The sequence below is a fragment of the Phascolarctos cinereus genome, unplaced genomic scaffold (genome assembly GCF_003287225.1).
Source record: "Phascolarctos cinereus isolate Bilbo 61053 unplaced genomic scaffold, phaCin_HiC Scaffold_726;HRSCAF=1367, whole genome shotgun sequence".
In the NCBI taxonomy this organism is placed as follows: Eukaryota; Metazoa; Chordata; class Mammalia; order Diprotodontia; family Phascolarctidae; genus Phascolarctos; species Phascolarctos cinereus.
The window spans coordinates 424575699-424590868 of NW_027556098.1; the positions used below are offsets into that span (position 1 = coordinate 424575699).

Sequence of the window (15170 nt, forward strand, 5' to 3'; positions counted from 1 at the left end):
AATAAATCAGCCTCAGTTATAGTGCTTGCCAATTTCCAAGGTATAAATGCTCACACTGGAAATTTAACAATCAGCTCTTGGCAGCCTGTACAAGGTTACCCCAGCATACCACTGCCCCTGTTAGAGCTGAAACCTCTCTAGCGCCAACAATGTAAACTTCAGCATAGCAGGGTTGCATGGGCCTGAGAACCCCAATTAATCGAAATGCAAAATGGAAGAATCCCCTAGACCACAACTCAGTGAGGCTGACAATCACCCAGCCTCTGCTTGAATACCTCTAGTGACAGGGAGCTTACTACTGCACTGACCATTTCGTTTCTAGGATCACAGAATTGTGGATTTCAAAGGAAACTTTGAAGTCATTTTGTCTAGCACTGGAACTTAACCTGTAAGAAGCTGAGTTCACCAACTTTTCCCCATTATTGTCACTGGCGTCCTCGCTCCTCCTGGTCCCTTCAAGCCTGAAACCTAAGAATCTGTCGCCTTCCAGCCCTCCCCTCTTCTCTTTCTTCAACAAGCAATCCACTAGTAAGTGCCACACATTCTTTCTTTGTGATTTCCCAGTGGGCTCCTCTCACTTTCCATAACTACGTCCATTACTTTTTTTTTTATTTCATGCATTGTCTCACACTCAGTCTGGCATTCAAATCCCTCCACAATCTGGTCCCAACCTCCTGATCTTATTTTCTATTTCCTTCTGCTATCCGGTGAATACACCCAGAATTCCCTCTACATTCTTCAAACTCTACCATTGCTTAAGCCTCGCCTCCTGGACAAAGCCTTCCCCAGCTACTTCGGCTCCCGCTCCTCTCTTGCTGCTGTCTTTCCCAACTCTAAACTCCCTGGACCCAGTGATCTCCTCTAGCCTGTGCCCTAGTCCCTCTCACACTGGGTTAGTACTTTCTCTTTCATAGCTTCTCCTGGGATTTGTGGTGAGGAAGTGTTCCTTAAACATTAAAGCCTCCAGCAGTTATCTCATACTGCTTGCTCAGTGATCAAGACTGTAATCTGGAAGTCAGGGACTGTCTTCTGAATCTGTTGGGTACCCAAAAGGCATTGGCTTAGCATCCAGCCTTGACGGCATCCTGGTTGATCTCCCAGTCACCTCCCACATCACTGCCCTTCTCAAACATCTCTGAGAGCTCCTGGTTATGGGAACTCTGAGCTAGAAGGGCTCCAGCCTCTGAAGGAGGGCAGGAATCTCTTTTTCCATCACCGTGGTCAGACCTGCTGTTTACCTGGGGCTTTTAAGCTGAAGAATGCCTCTATCTAAGGTATCTCACAACAGCTCCATGTAATTCTCACTTTACAAACTTGGGAGGCTGAAGCTAGGGTGACTTGCCCAAAATCGTGCACCTGGGAGCTGCAGAGCTTGAACCAAGGTTCTTATAATCCACATTCAGCGCTCTTCCAATTGCAGCACCGTGATTAATCATCGCGTGTTAAGAAATGTTCTGTTTGAACAGCTGTAGGGATGAAGAACTTCCTGGCGACCAAAGCGGCCTGTTTTCACTTATATAGAGTCAAGAGATTCCTTATGTTGGCAAAAGGGGATCATATTTCAGGTTGGAGTTGGACTAAGTGACCACTATGATCTCTCCCCACCTGAAGATGAAATGACTTCACCAGATCTGCTTCTTTGCACTTTCTCCTAATGGGTTCTGGCTCTGCCCCTGACAGCTACTCAGAATAAACAGGTCCATTCCTCTTTCACACGATGGCCTTTCAGATATTGGGAGAGGCCTATCATCTGCACCTCATGCTCCTTCTTCACCCACCTAAACATTTCCAGATCCTTCAACTACCTCTTCAGAAGCGTTTGGAGTCCCCTTCCAGCCTGGCTGTCCTTCCCTGAACACAGTCCTGTATATAAATTTTCTGCCTAAAATACAGTGACCAGAAGGAAACACAATCTTAACTCAGTCGACCATCAAGCATCTATTAAGCTTTTCCTATGGACTACACTAATTATTATATCCTGCTGAAGAATACAAAGACAAAACAGTGCCTGCCCTCAAGGAGCTTACACTCTGTTGGAGGAGACAACATGGGCATGAATACACAATAGACACAAGGTAGTTTAGGGAAAGACACTAGCAATTGGAAAATCAGGAAAGGCTTCTGAATGGTGACTGCAGACACCAAGTGCACTCTGTCCAGGACAGAGAATGGCAGGCCTATCCTCCCTTGTTCTGGACACTAGTCTCTTAGGCAAACCCTAAGATTGGCTTACCTTGTTCTACTTCCCTCCCTCTGACTTTATCCAAACTCATCTGAGCCTTCCCAGACCTCCACCAACTGGCTCCATGTAAGCAGGGTAGACCAATATTTAGAGCAGCCTGAGCAAAAAGGAGTTTGGCGGCTCTAGCTGCCTATGAGACTGAATCCAGACTTGCCCAACTCAAGCCTTTCCCCCTTGCTCTTCTGCTCACCCCCTCTGCTCTTGCCAGCTTGGAAGACTCGCTATTCCCTGAAAAAGTTTGTACTTTCCCCCTCTCTGTACCAGTCTCCTCAGCTGCACGCCCTTCCAGTTCTTCATCCAAATCCTAGCCATTTGCTGAGGCCCAGGACAAGTATTTTGCCGTTTATTTTTTCTATATTTTAGGGATTCTCCCTCTTCTGGGTTCCTGTAGCTAAGACTGCCTGTACTTCTCACTGAGTACTTATCACACACTGCCTATTATTAGTTATCTTTTTATATGTACTGTGGGCTCCTTGATGGTAGTGACCATATCTTAACACTCCCATTAGAGGCACTAGGTGCCAAAGTTGGTAGAGCTGGTTCTGGGGTCAGGAAGATCTGGTCTGGGACGTTTATTGACTGTGACCCTCTTTCCCTCTCTCCCTTTCTCCTCTCCCTCCCTTCTTCCCCTCCCTTCCTTCTTTCCTCCCTTCCTTCTTTTCCTTCCTTCCTTCTCTTCCTCCCCCCCTCCTTCCTTCCTTCCTTCCTTCCTTCCTTCCTTCCTTCCTTCCTTCCTTCCTTCCTTCCTTCCTTCCTTCCTTCCTTCCTTCCTTCTCTCCCTCCTTCCTTCCTTCCAATGTTAAACACTGGGCTTCAGACTCAGAAGGTGATCAGCATTTGCTGAATGACTGGTTGAGGAGGCAGATGGTACCTGGGAGTCAGAGAATGGGATGTGGTGTCAGAAAACCCAGGTTGTCTCACCATGAGCCACTCGACTCAGTCTCTCTGGAACTCATTTTTTGCTTCTATAAAGTCAGGATTCTAACACTTGTAGCTACCTCCAGAGGTAGCTACTTCACAGGGTTATGGTGAAGTTACCTGAGGTGATATTGTAAGGGGAAAGGGACTGCCCTGTCACTTCATTAGGGTCAGGAAAAGGCCCTTGAACTGTGTTGGCTGCTTCTTTGCCGCTTCCGTCTCAGGAAGCTGCGCAGAACATGGAGAGAGAGCTTCAGCGCCTCCTTTGAGGTCATACAGTCAGGAAGGATCAGAGGTAGGACTGGAACCCAAGACTTCCTAGCACCACAGCCAGTGTTCTCCTCACCAGAATGCTTCCTGTTCCTATTTAGTGACATTGATACAATGGAAAACACTATGCAGGGCAGGCAAATAGGAATGTTTAAGATGGCAAACCGGTGAGAACACGCAAGGATTTTGTGCACCTTCTCTTTGGCAAAGGGAGGTACTGGAGGAGAACAAGAAACCCTCTGAAGTTCCTTTCTGATTCCACAGGCCAGGGATTTTTTCTGAAAACCCACAGGGGCTCCCCACTGCCTCCCATTCTGACACAGTGCATAGAACAGTCCATGCTGCATGCACTGGGAATGTGGAGCACCAGCGTTCAGATCCCTCCATCACTTTCTAGTGCTGAGACCCAGGGGCAAGGCTGTTTCTTCATCTATGCACCCACCTCTCAGGAGTGTTGTGAGACCCAAAGGAGATACTGTTTGTAAAAGCCTTGGGCAAACCTTACAAAGCTAAAGGGTGCAGTGAGTCGGAGTTGGAGCTGGCACTGGGGAAATGAGTTCAAATTCCACCTCTGACACTTAGTAGTTCTATGACCCTGGGAAAGTCACTTCATTTCTGCCTGCCTAAGTTTCCTCATCTGTAAAAACAGGAATAATAATAGCCCCTATCTCCCAAGGGTTTTAAGAGGCTCAAATGAGATAGTTATAAAGCACTTTGCAAACTTTAAAGCATAGAAATATTATTTATGGTATATACACACATACATAGAAATATTAGCTATTGTTGTTATTACTATAGAAATGTCAGTAATGTGTATGATTACCAGATACCCCTGCCTAGCATTCAAAGCCTTCCACAATCTGCTGCCACTGTGCCTCCTGCCTCACATCACAATACTGTCTTGCTAAAATGGATAACTCGCTCTCCATTCTCTTCTGCCCTCTCCCACACCACACTCTAGCTCAGGCCACACCCTCCTCTGACCCATTTTCCATCTTTTGAAATCCCCCTTTCATCTCTCAGGGGCCTTCTCCTCCAGGAAGCCTTCCTTAATTGCTCAAATTATACATGCTTCCCTTCTTCCTTCTGAACTTTCTTTGCTCACAACGTGGCCTTCTCCTTTGCATTTCTCATAGACTAGCTTCTCATCAGCTGGATCTTATATCTCTCTTCCCCATCAAACTGCTCCAGAATCCCAGGATTAGATAACTCCAGGGTCCCTCCAAGCTTTCCATGTCCAATCCTGGTCTAGCCAGGGCAGAGCACAGCAGGACCATCACCTTGGCCTCTCCTAATGCAGCCCAGGCTCACATTGGCTTTCAGGGAATTCTGTATCTTACAGATGTTTCATCTCATTTTTGCAGGCCACTAAAAACCCCAAACCTTTCTTCAGAAGAACTTCTATCTAACCATGCCTCTCCCATCTTGTATTTATGATGTTGATTTCTTGAACCCAAATGTAAGATTTACATTTATCCCTACTAAAATTTATCTTGTTAGATTTGGCTCCTGGGGAGAGGTGTGTGTGTGAGTGTGTGTGTGCACACACACATGCTCACATGGCGCAAGGGTAGAGACCATGTTTGCTCTCATCTTGAGTCCTCAGTAATGGGTATGAATTTTGTACTCTGGAGCTACTAGACAAATGTATGTTAAATTTTTGATTCAATTCCATTTTTAAAATACATTGGATTAAGCAGCTACTGTGGGTAGAAGCCTGAGGCAGACCCAAAGCTTGGGTATGACTAGACCCAGTCCCTGTTCTCAGTGGGCTCAGTCTAGCAAGCAAATGTGCTAGGCACACAGGTCACTGGGGTACACTGTGACTCATGCTACACCCAGAGCGCAGAGTGAAGTCTGATGGGGGAAATGCTGTTGACAAGGCCAGGGGTTCAGCAAAGGGACCTGCAGGTAGTGCCTGAGGGTGACCTTTCATGGCCCACTGAGAATTCCATAAGAAAAGGGTTGGAGGCAGCATGGACAAAGATTTGGAGGCAAGAAAGCCAAGCCTTGTTTGAGGCACAGAGAGCTACAGCCCAGGCATGAGAGGGTACTGGCTGTGGAAGCAGGAGGTCTACTTTTGACTCCCCGATTCACCACATATGAGCTGTGTGAGAAGCTTTGATTTCCTCAGACACAAAATGGAGAAAATCATTCCCAAAGTGCCTCCCCCCTCCACACCCTGAGATGGTTACTAGGGAAGCATTTCATACATTTCACAGGGCTACAGAGATGGGAGGCGGGGGAATGGGGTTCTGACCCTCCCCACACAGCAGAGTTGTCCCTGTTCTGCAGGTTAGAGGCACAGAGAGAGTGCTGCCCAGGACTCTGACTCCAGGCCCAGCCACCTTGATGGTAGGCTTTCTGAGTTTGGAATCTGAAGGACTTGGGTTCAAAGCCCAGCTTTTACTAGCTGTGTGACCTGGGCTGAATCACTCAGGTTCAGGAATGTCAGTTTGCCCATCTGTCAAAAGAGAAGTGATTTTGAAGCATTAAGGCACCAGAGAAGCATCAGCTGTTATGCAGAAGGAAGATGAGTGGGACAGCCAGCGAGGTGTCTGGGTGCAAGGGGAAAGTGCTGCACTCAATCTGAGTAATAATAACAGCTCACACTTATAGACTGCCTGCTGTGTCCCAGGCACTGCGCTAAGTGCTTCACTGGATCTTCACAACAACCCCAGGAAGGAGGTGCTGTTATTGTTATTCCCATTTTACAGATGGGGAAACTGAGGCAAGCAGGGATGAAGTGACTTGCCCAGGGTCATACAGCTAGTAAGGATCTGAATCCAGATTTGAACTCAAGTCTTCCTGACTCCAGGCCACCTAATTGCCCTGTTTTCAGTCAAGCTCTGGTCCTGGGCAGGCCAGGCCTTGGAATTGGGCAGGGGACCTCATGATCCTCAGTGACTCAAGAGTCCAGGCTTTTAAGACATTACTTTTCTCTCACTGTGTATCTGGCCTGATATTTCCCCAAAGAGTTAGACTATGCACACTATAGTTAATGGAGGGGCCAGACCCCCCCAGCACCCTCCCTCCCTACTCTCTGGGCTGGAGACAGAGCTGCTGTCTGGTAGAAAGAGGGTGGCCAGAAAGGGTGGGAGGTGATACTTGGCAGGAAGCCAGAAGGCCTGGATTTGAAGCCCAACTCTGAACATCCATCTGTACACCTGGGTGGCCCTGAGCAAAGCCCTTCACTTCACTGAGATTCCATTTCCTCCTGTATAAAATGGGTGCAATCACCCTGAGCCTGTCTGCCTCCGAGGGCTCTTATGTAAGGAGTACTCTGGAAAAATCCAGGTGCTTATGGCAGTGTGAGATCCCCATGACAAAGCCACCCAGCAGGGGCTACAAGGCTAGGGGATGGTGGGGATGGCTGTGCTGGGCTGCTGCTTTTCTCCTCTGGGTTCTTTATTACAAGGGAAGGCTTGGTGGGTAGAAAGGAAGGAAAGAAAGAGGGAAGGAGGGAGTGCAGGAAGATAGGAAGGAAGGAGAGGAAGGAAATAAAGAAAGAAGGAAAAGAAGGGAGGTGAGAAGGGAAGAAGGAAAGATGAAGGAAGGAGGGAGAAAGGAAAGGAGGAATGAAAGGTAAGGAGGAAGGAAATGACAAAGGAAGGATGAGGGAGGAAGGAAGGAAGAATGAGGGAGAGAGAAGGGAGGGAGAAGGCAGGGAAGAAAGGAAGGAAAGGAAGGGAGGAAGGAAGGAGGGAAGGAAGGAGAGGAAGGAAAGAAATAAGAAAAGGAAAGAAAGAAGGATAAGGGAGGAGGGAAGGAAGAAGGGAGAAAAGAAGGAAGGAAGGAGAAAAGGAAGGAGGGAAGGAGGGGAAGAAGGATTTATTAAGTGGCTGTTATGTGTCAGGCACTATACTAATCACTTTACAAATATTATCTAATTTGATCTTCATGACAATTCTGGGAGGTAGGTGCTATTATGACTCCCATTTTACAGATGAAGAAAACAAGGCCCAGAGAGATTCAGTGACTGGCCTGGGGTCACAGAGCTCATAAGTTTCTGAGGCTGGATTTGAACTCAGGTCTTCCTGACTCCAGATAGGGGAGGAAGATGCTTAGAAATGAAGGGGATGTTAAAAACAAAAGATGCCAATTTTTAAAAACACTCAGTACCCCCAGAACTTTCTTTAGAATATCCCAGGATGGTTCAGTACAAAGAGCAGAGGGTGGGAGTCAGAAGGCTCTGTCATTGACTAACTGTGTGACCTTGGGCAGGTCACCTCCCTCTGGGACCTTGGTTTGCTCATTTGTGAAAGGGAGATGGGGCAGACTTTGAGATCTAAGGTTCCCTCTGTGGCTTCGTGGGTAGAACTGCAGAATGGCAGTATCTCAGAGGCCCTACCCAACCCTTCATCCTCTCCCATGGCCAAGGAGAGGTCCCCTCTCCAGCATGGCTAAAGAGAGGTCCTCCAGCCACAGCGTGAAGTCGGCCAGGCAGGGCAGCCTCTTCCACCCTGGACAGCTCCCAGCTTCTACCAGCCTCGGAGCTTCCTGCTGGGACCAAACAGAAAGAATTAAATCTTTCTTCCCCTGACAATCCTGAAAGAGAAGCTAGTGCATCTCCCGAGACTCCTGTCTCTAGGCGGAACATGCCCAGTGCCTCAAACAGCCCCTCAGGTGTCGTGGACATGAGGTTCTGCACCATTCTGTTCATCCTTCTCTGGACCCCTGATGTCTTTCCTAAAATGCAGGTCTCAGGACTGAACACAAGGTTCCTCCAGGTGTGGTCTGCCTGGAGCCAAGTGCTCACCATCTTTATTCCTGGAAGCTCTTCCATACAGTCCAAGTTCATGCTAGATTTGATGGCTGCCACATCCCACTGCTCACTCAGATGGAGCTTGTGGCCCACTAAAACATCCTGATCTTTTTCAGACAAAACCCTGTCTAAGCACGATGCCCCATCTCATCCATGTGACTTTGGTTTTTGGAACTTGGGTACGAGACTTTACGTTTAGCCCTATGGTGAGATTTTATCTTCTTAGACTGAACCTAGGGCTTTAGCCTGTAGGGGTCTACCTGCATCCTGACTCTCATCCGGTGTGTTTGCTCTCCCTCCCAGTCTGGTGTCATCTGCAAGTCTGATGAGTGGACTTTTCCCCAAGTCACTCACTGATCAGAATGTAACAGCATCAAGAGAAAGCCGAGCCAGCTCCATGGGGCACTCCACTGGAGACCTCCTGCCTCGGTAACATCGAGGAGTCTGTCTAACCATGCTGTCATGGAGTCTGCATCTTGCCATCTTCCTCATTACATCTGATAGCTCATCAAAGGCTTTCAACAATACCTGCAGCATTGTCTTTATTTACTAGTGACCTCCTTGTCCAGGAGGAACTCGAGGTGAGCCCAGCCTGGCCTATTCTGGAGGAATCCCCTCTGGCTTGTGGGGCTCTGTCTTCTCCCAGGGGCTCACAAGCCATCCCTTACACTAGAACGTGAGCCTAGGAAGGGAAGGCGAGCCCGGGGGCCAGAGTTTATGGGTCCTACCATCTTCCTTCTTTGAAAACTGGACATTCGCTCTCCTCCAAGCCTGTGGTGGGGGTGCCTGTCCCATTCTCCAGTCTTTCCACTGAGGGTGGCTCAGCAATCACACTTGCAAAGATTATGTGCCATGTACTGTGCTGAGCACTTTATGAATAAGATCTCATTGGATCCTTACAACAACCCTGCAAGGTGCTGTTATGACCCACATTTTACAGTTGAGGAAACTGAGTCAGATGCAGGTTCAGTGACTTGCCTAACCGTGTGGGACATTGGCTCTGTCCTGTTACCCTCCCCTTGCTTCTGAGAGCTCTGCTTCATTGCTCACTAGCGGGAGGACCATGGACAGGACACTGCTATCTGAGCCTCATCTTACTTATCTGTCCAACAAGAGCATTTGTGCTGTCTCCCTGATCCTTCAGGGACTTATCACTTTGTCTCAAAGGCCACTCGCTCTGGAAAGTGCAAGCAGCCTGCAGAAGGCAGACCCTCTTAGACAGTCTATAGGCAGTCTCTGAGCTCTGCTGAGGTCACCCAGGGATCAGAAGCTAGGGCTAGAGCCTGGGTCTCCTGATGGTGCTATTCCCAGGTTACCGTGTTCCCTTTGATGAAATGGTGTGTGTAAACCTGGTTGGAAAAAGTCAGCAAGCACTATACATGTAGATTTATGGATTCTCCTCACTGAAAAGAACTCAGGAGTTTGATAATAATGATTAATAATAATAATATCTAGCATTTATAGAGCACCTTGAAGTCAGCAAAGCCCTTCACAAATATCTCATTCAATCTCTCAGCAACCCTGGGAGGCAGGTGCCAATATTATCCTCATGTTCTAGATGAGGAAACTGAAACTCAGACAGACTTGCCCAGGGTCACACAATTAGTCACCATCTGAGGCCAGATTCCAACTGTCCAGAAATCCATCCACCACTCACCTAGCTGTCAATGGACGCCCATACTCTAAGTGCCGTGGAACTAGGGAGGAGGGATGGGTTCCAGGGAGGCAGATTTTGGCTGGAAATCAGGAAGGACTTGCTAACAATTAAAGCTCTCCAAAACTGGAACAGCCTGCCTCAGTAGGTAGTGAGTTCTCTGTCCCTGGAGATCTCCCAGCCGAGGTTGGATGGCCCCTTTCCTGGATGACGTGCAGCAGCTTGGAGGTTACCAGCTCTGATGGTCTAGGTGATGGTGGGCTTCCTGAACTGGCAGTCAGTTGGGCAGGATGCCCTCCAAGACCCTTCCAGCCTACACTGTCTGGACTCTTTCTACAAGGCTTTGTAACTTTCCCCAAACATTTTCACAGACATTCGCCAGCCATCCTCCTTCCATGCCTCCTCGGGCTCAAAGTGGACCCTGGGTTTCTAGAGGCCATGCCAGCCAAGTACAAATTCCTGCCATTGACTCCAATGGAAAAGCTCCTCATGCAAGCACCATGGCTCCCCTTTGCGTCAAATCCTTCAGTACCTCCAAATCCCTGTTGCCTACCGAGGCAAAGTCAGACTCTTGCCTGGCATTCAAGGCCCTCCACAATCTGGTGCCACATTCCAACCTCATTTCCCAGGAATCCTTGCAATGTGCTCTATGTTCCAGTCCAGAAATAGCCCCTCAGAATCACAGAACCACCAACCCCCTCCCCCAAAAGAATCCCTACTCCAATTCTCAAAATGGTTGGTTATCCAGCCTTTGTTTGAAGACTTTCAGTGAGAGATAACCATTCTACTTTGAAACAGCTCTAACTACAACAATTAGCCCACCTGTCTGCACCTTTCCCCTATTGCTTCTGGTTCATCCCTCTGGGGCCAGACAGAATAAGTCTGTCCTTTCTCCACAAGCCAACCTGCCAAACACTTGAAGATGGAGGTCATGTTCCTCTGAGCTTTTTCCAAACTAAACCTTCCCAGTGCCTCCCACTGATGCCCATATGGCACGTCCTGAGGCCCTTCAGCACTGTGGCTGCCCAGCCTAGGAATGTCCTGATCCGACTGTGGGGCCCAGAGCCACACACCGCACCCTAGGTGGGGTTTGGCCACAGTCGCAGCTTCCTTTGCTCCCATGATCCCTTATGCTGCAATGCCAACCTCTTCCCCTGAGGAATTCCTAACTTTGCCCTCCTCTTGGGGCGCCACCTCCTCTGATCCTCTCGCCCACCCCAGCACAGCCTGCTCCATTTTGCATGTAGCTTTCTTGCATGTGGATTATGTGCTCCAGGTGTGTGTCTGTGTGTGTGACAGAGAGAGACAGAGACAGACAGACAGACAGACGGACAGAGACAGAAACAGGAACAAGACAGACAGACAGAGAGGTTTTCTTGACTGTGGCAGCTCCCAGAGAGCCTCTGACTGAGGCTTGGAGGGTGGCAGACGTGCCCAGACATCCCAGACTCTGCAGCTAGGAAGCCTCTGCTCCCAGGCCACTGGCAGCAGAGTGGCCAATCAGGCTGGTGTGACCTGGGGAAGATCATGCTCCTACTGTGAACGTGAGTGTGGCCTTCCCCCTTACCTGAGGCTTGTCTCATCTGTCCCTTCATCATTTCTAAACCTTCGACTCTGTACCTGGGCCTTTCTGCACAACCTTGGGCAAATCCCTTCCTCAGTTTCCCTTTCTGTAAGATGAGGGAGCTGGACTCAGGGATCTGTAGGGTCCTTTAGGAGTCACTGAAGTCTAGACAAAGTGTGCAGCAGCTTGACAGAGAAGGTATAGAGACCCCGGGACACAAACTGGAGGTCTCAGGATCTCCCACCCTCTGCTTCAGAGGAATCTTCTAGGGAAGCCACTGATCTGAGGAAGCCCCTTCCCGCTCCCTGGTCTAACACTCAAAGGGAAAAGGACCAGAAACGGACGAAAGTCAGATTCCCGGCTGCTCTCTGGGGGCCCAGAGCCTGCAGGAGAGCGGTGCTGAGAGGTGGGGGTCTCCCAGGGGCAGGAGCTGAGTCCTCCCTCTGGTGGGAGGAGGCGGGGCTAGCTCACACACACGGAAGGGGTGGGGCAGAAGGGTTTGGCCACACCCACAAAATCCAAGAATCCCGGAGCTGTAGAGCACAGAAAAGGGAGGCATTTGAGACCCAGAAACAAGGGTTTTTTTTTTTTGAAACTGGAGGAATCAGAGGAATGCCTTCTTAGAGGCGGGAGGGACCTGAGATCCCTTCTAATACCACCCCCTCATTTTACAGATGGAAAAACTGTGGCCCAGAGACAGTGGAAGGGCCTTTCCTGAAGGTGGGCAGCGGCGCTTCTCGAAAGCCCTAATTCCGGCAATGATCCTCCTGCTTGGACGCCGTCAGGGACGAGGAGCTCATTACTCGAGAAGGCCACAGATTCCATTGTGGGACAGACCAGTGGTGAGGAGGATTTGCCTATTATCGACTCTAAGCCTGTCTCCCTTTCTGCTCTTCCCTCTGGCTTCAGACACTGACGAATTGAGTGAACTGGGCATGGAATTTCTCTTCTCTGATTGAGCCTCAGTTTCCTCATCCATAAAATGGAGATAGCACTATTGATTGTACCTCTCAGACAGAGTTGTGAGAAAACTGCTCCGCAAACCTACAAGCGCCATCAGAAACTCGAAATGTGGACAGGCCCCGCTTCTCCCCCACGACGGCCACGGGGGCAGTCGAGGCCAACCATCTCATCTCCCTAAAGTCTTCTCTTGTCCAGGCCGGACACCCCCAGATTCCTCCCACACCGCCGACCCAGAAGACCTGGGCTCGGAGCCCCACGGCCCACTCCTCACCTGGATCCCATTCTCCTGAAGGTTCAAGTATCGCGTGTTGACTGGGATGCTGGCCGGGACCTCAGCCAGTTCCCTCCGGGTACAGATCACCCGGCTGGCCTGGTTGCTGCAGGAACAGGCTGCCGGGCAGGATGTAGCTGGTGGGGACCCCCCTCCAGCAGCTGCCGCGAGGGCTGCGCCACCCCCGCCACCCCCCAGCTGGGGGGAGCAGAGCCAGAGGAAGAGCAGGGCCCCTCGGGGCCAGGACATCCTCCCAGGGAGCAGCAGGGGCCACGGGGCGCTGCAAGGACGAGCCATCCTCAATATTCATGCTCTGTGGGGTGGGCTGGTGTGCTGGGGGGCTGTGGGGAGACAGAGAGACAGAACAGGAAGGGATGTGGTTAGCAAACAAGGGTTTGGGCCAACCTCCCCCATCCTCCCATCTTCAAGGAAGAGAGACCCACAGGTTTAGGGCATTGGAAGGTCCTAGGAGAGTACCACAGTTAGATGCCCTCAGTAGGAAACTGAGGCCCAGAGAGGAGCAGGGTCCTTCCCAAAGTTACACAGCTACCCTGGAGATAACCTAAGCCAACCCTCTCATGTTTCAGATGAGGAGACTGAGATCCAGGGAGATCGCTATTTGACGTTGTTGGGACACTACCACATGCACACACATACACACGCACACATGCGTGTATGAGTGCACACACATCTTCCAGATCTAGAGGACCTGGATTGGGTATATGAGTACTAGGAGGAGAGTCAGAAAGGACAGAACTAGGAGAGGGGCGGACAGACAGATGGACAGAGACCAAGGAGGGACAGCAGCAGTAGGGTGCAAGGGCCAAAGGTGAGCAGAGACAGGATAGGGCAGACATGTAGGGGAAGAGAAGTCCAGACAAGACACAGACACTCAAGTGTGCAAGTGAGGAGAGATGAGTGAGATGGGGAAGATGGCTCTCAGTCCACCCCTGGGCCTCCTGCCCTGGGGAGCCTTCCCACACCCCGGGAAAGGGACCTGGGGGCCAGGACCCCCAGCAATGACCCAGGAGAGGGACCTGGGGGCTGGGACCCCTGGTGGATCTCAGGGAAAGGGACCTGGGGGCCCAGACTCCAGCTCTAGCCCTCTACTCACAAGGGGCAAAGGTCAAGGAATCTGGAATTCCTTGACCTCTTTGGTCCTCAAAACCTCAAGCTACAGTAGAGGGGAAAGAGAAGGGGATGTGGTGGGGGTCCAGGAGATGTCATAGAGGAGAATGAGAGATCTATAGAGGAGAGGGGATGTAATGAGGAAGGGGCATGGAAGGGTTGGGAGGAGAATAAGGGATGGAGTAGGATGGTTATGGGAAAACAATAGTTAAAGGGAAGGAGGGGCAGAGAAGGGAATGGGGGAGGGAGAGGGGAGGGGACACTGGTGGGAGAAAGGAGTGGTGGAGTGCAGATTACAGAAAGAGGAAGGGGCTGGGGCATTTGGAGGAGGGTGTCTGGAGAGTGTATGGTATGGGAAGGGAAAAAGAGTAAGGGGGAGAGATTGGGAATTAGCAGGGGATGGGAGAAAGGCCTATGATTGGGGGAGACTTGTAGGAAAGGAGGGACCGAGAGGCTGGGAGAGAGTGGAGAGGATGGGTCTGGTCCTACTGGGGGCCTGTCCTCCTCCTCTGGGAGGAAAAGAGATCCTCACTATTGTTTTCTTCCAATTTGCTGATTCAGCGATTTATGGATGCTACCCCCCCAGGTCTGACCCCCCCCCCCATCTGGATGCCCCATCAGCAGATACAGGAGTCCAGGCCAGTTCAGGGACACAAACGTCTCTTTCCCCTGACTCTTCCAACATATACACCAATACACACAGAGACACAGACCTCCCCCCTCCCCATACCAACCCAACCACGCCAGATCCCGGACCCAGAGCTTGCAGGGAGCTCAGAGACCACCAAAAGCAGATCAGGAGGAGAGTGACCTGGCCATGGGCACTACAGCCCAGAGAAGAACTGATATGGGAAGCCAGGAACTCTGACTTGAAATAGACCCCCCCCACACACAAACACACACACACACACCCCAACACCCAGATCCGCTCGTACACACAGACTTAGGCAAGGGAACAAATCCTCTATATGGTAGCACAATGAACTCACACACTGATTGTAGAGACAGCACTCCAATACCACACACTATGCCAGCATATACCACAGGCCCCCAGACGCCAATGCCACTGACCCACCCCCTCAAACATCATCACACATCCTTACATGTTGTCACCCAACACCTTCACACTACAGACATACACACACACACACATCAGTGCCTACACCCCCTTCCTACCCTTGCTCTAGCAGAACCTTTACACACACCACATAGTACACACCCACACAGATCACCGGGGCTGCACCTGACAACCCCCTCCCCAAGTCTCACCAATAGTGTAGACAAGGGCTCACCAGCACACGCAGGCACCTGGCCAGAAAGATAAAGAGACACAGTGCACTAGCACAGTGCTGGCACAGCCACCCTCCCCCCTTGGGTGAGCACACACACACACAC

General features: G+C 50.4%; 1 protein-coding gene across 1 annotated transcript in view; it reads right to left on the bottom strand.

Annotated features, from left to right (window-relative positions):
• The window catches only part of LRRC4B (leucine rich repeat containing 4B), a 32677-nt gene that overhangs the window by 16686 nt on the left and 821 nt on the right, over window positions 1–15170 (bottom strand). The window contains 1 exon segment of the mRNA XM_020971959.2: window positions 12648–12988. Within this exon segment, the coding sequence (XP_020827618.1) occupies window positions 12648–12944 (297 nt within the window). The 5' untranslated portion in view covers window positions 12945–12988.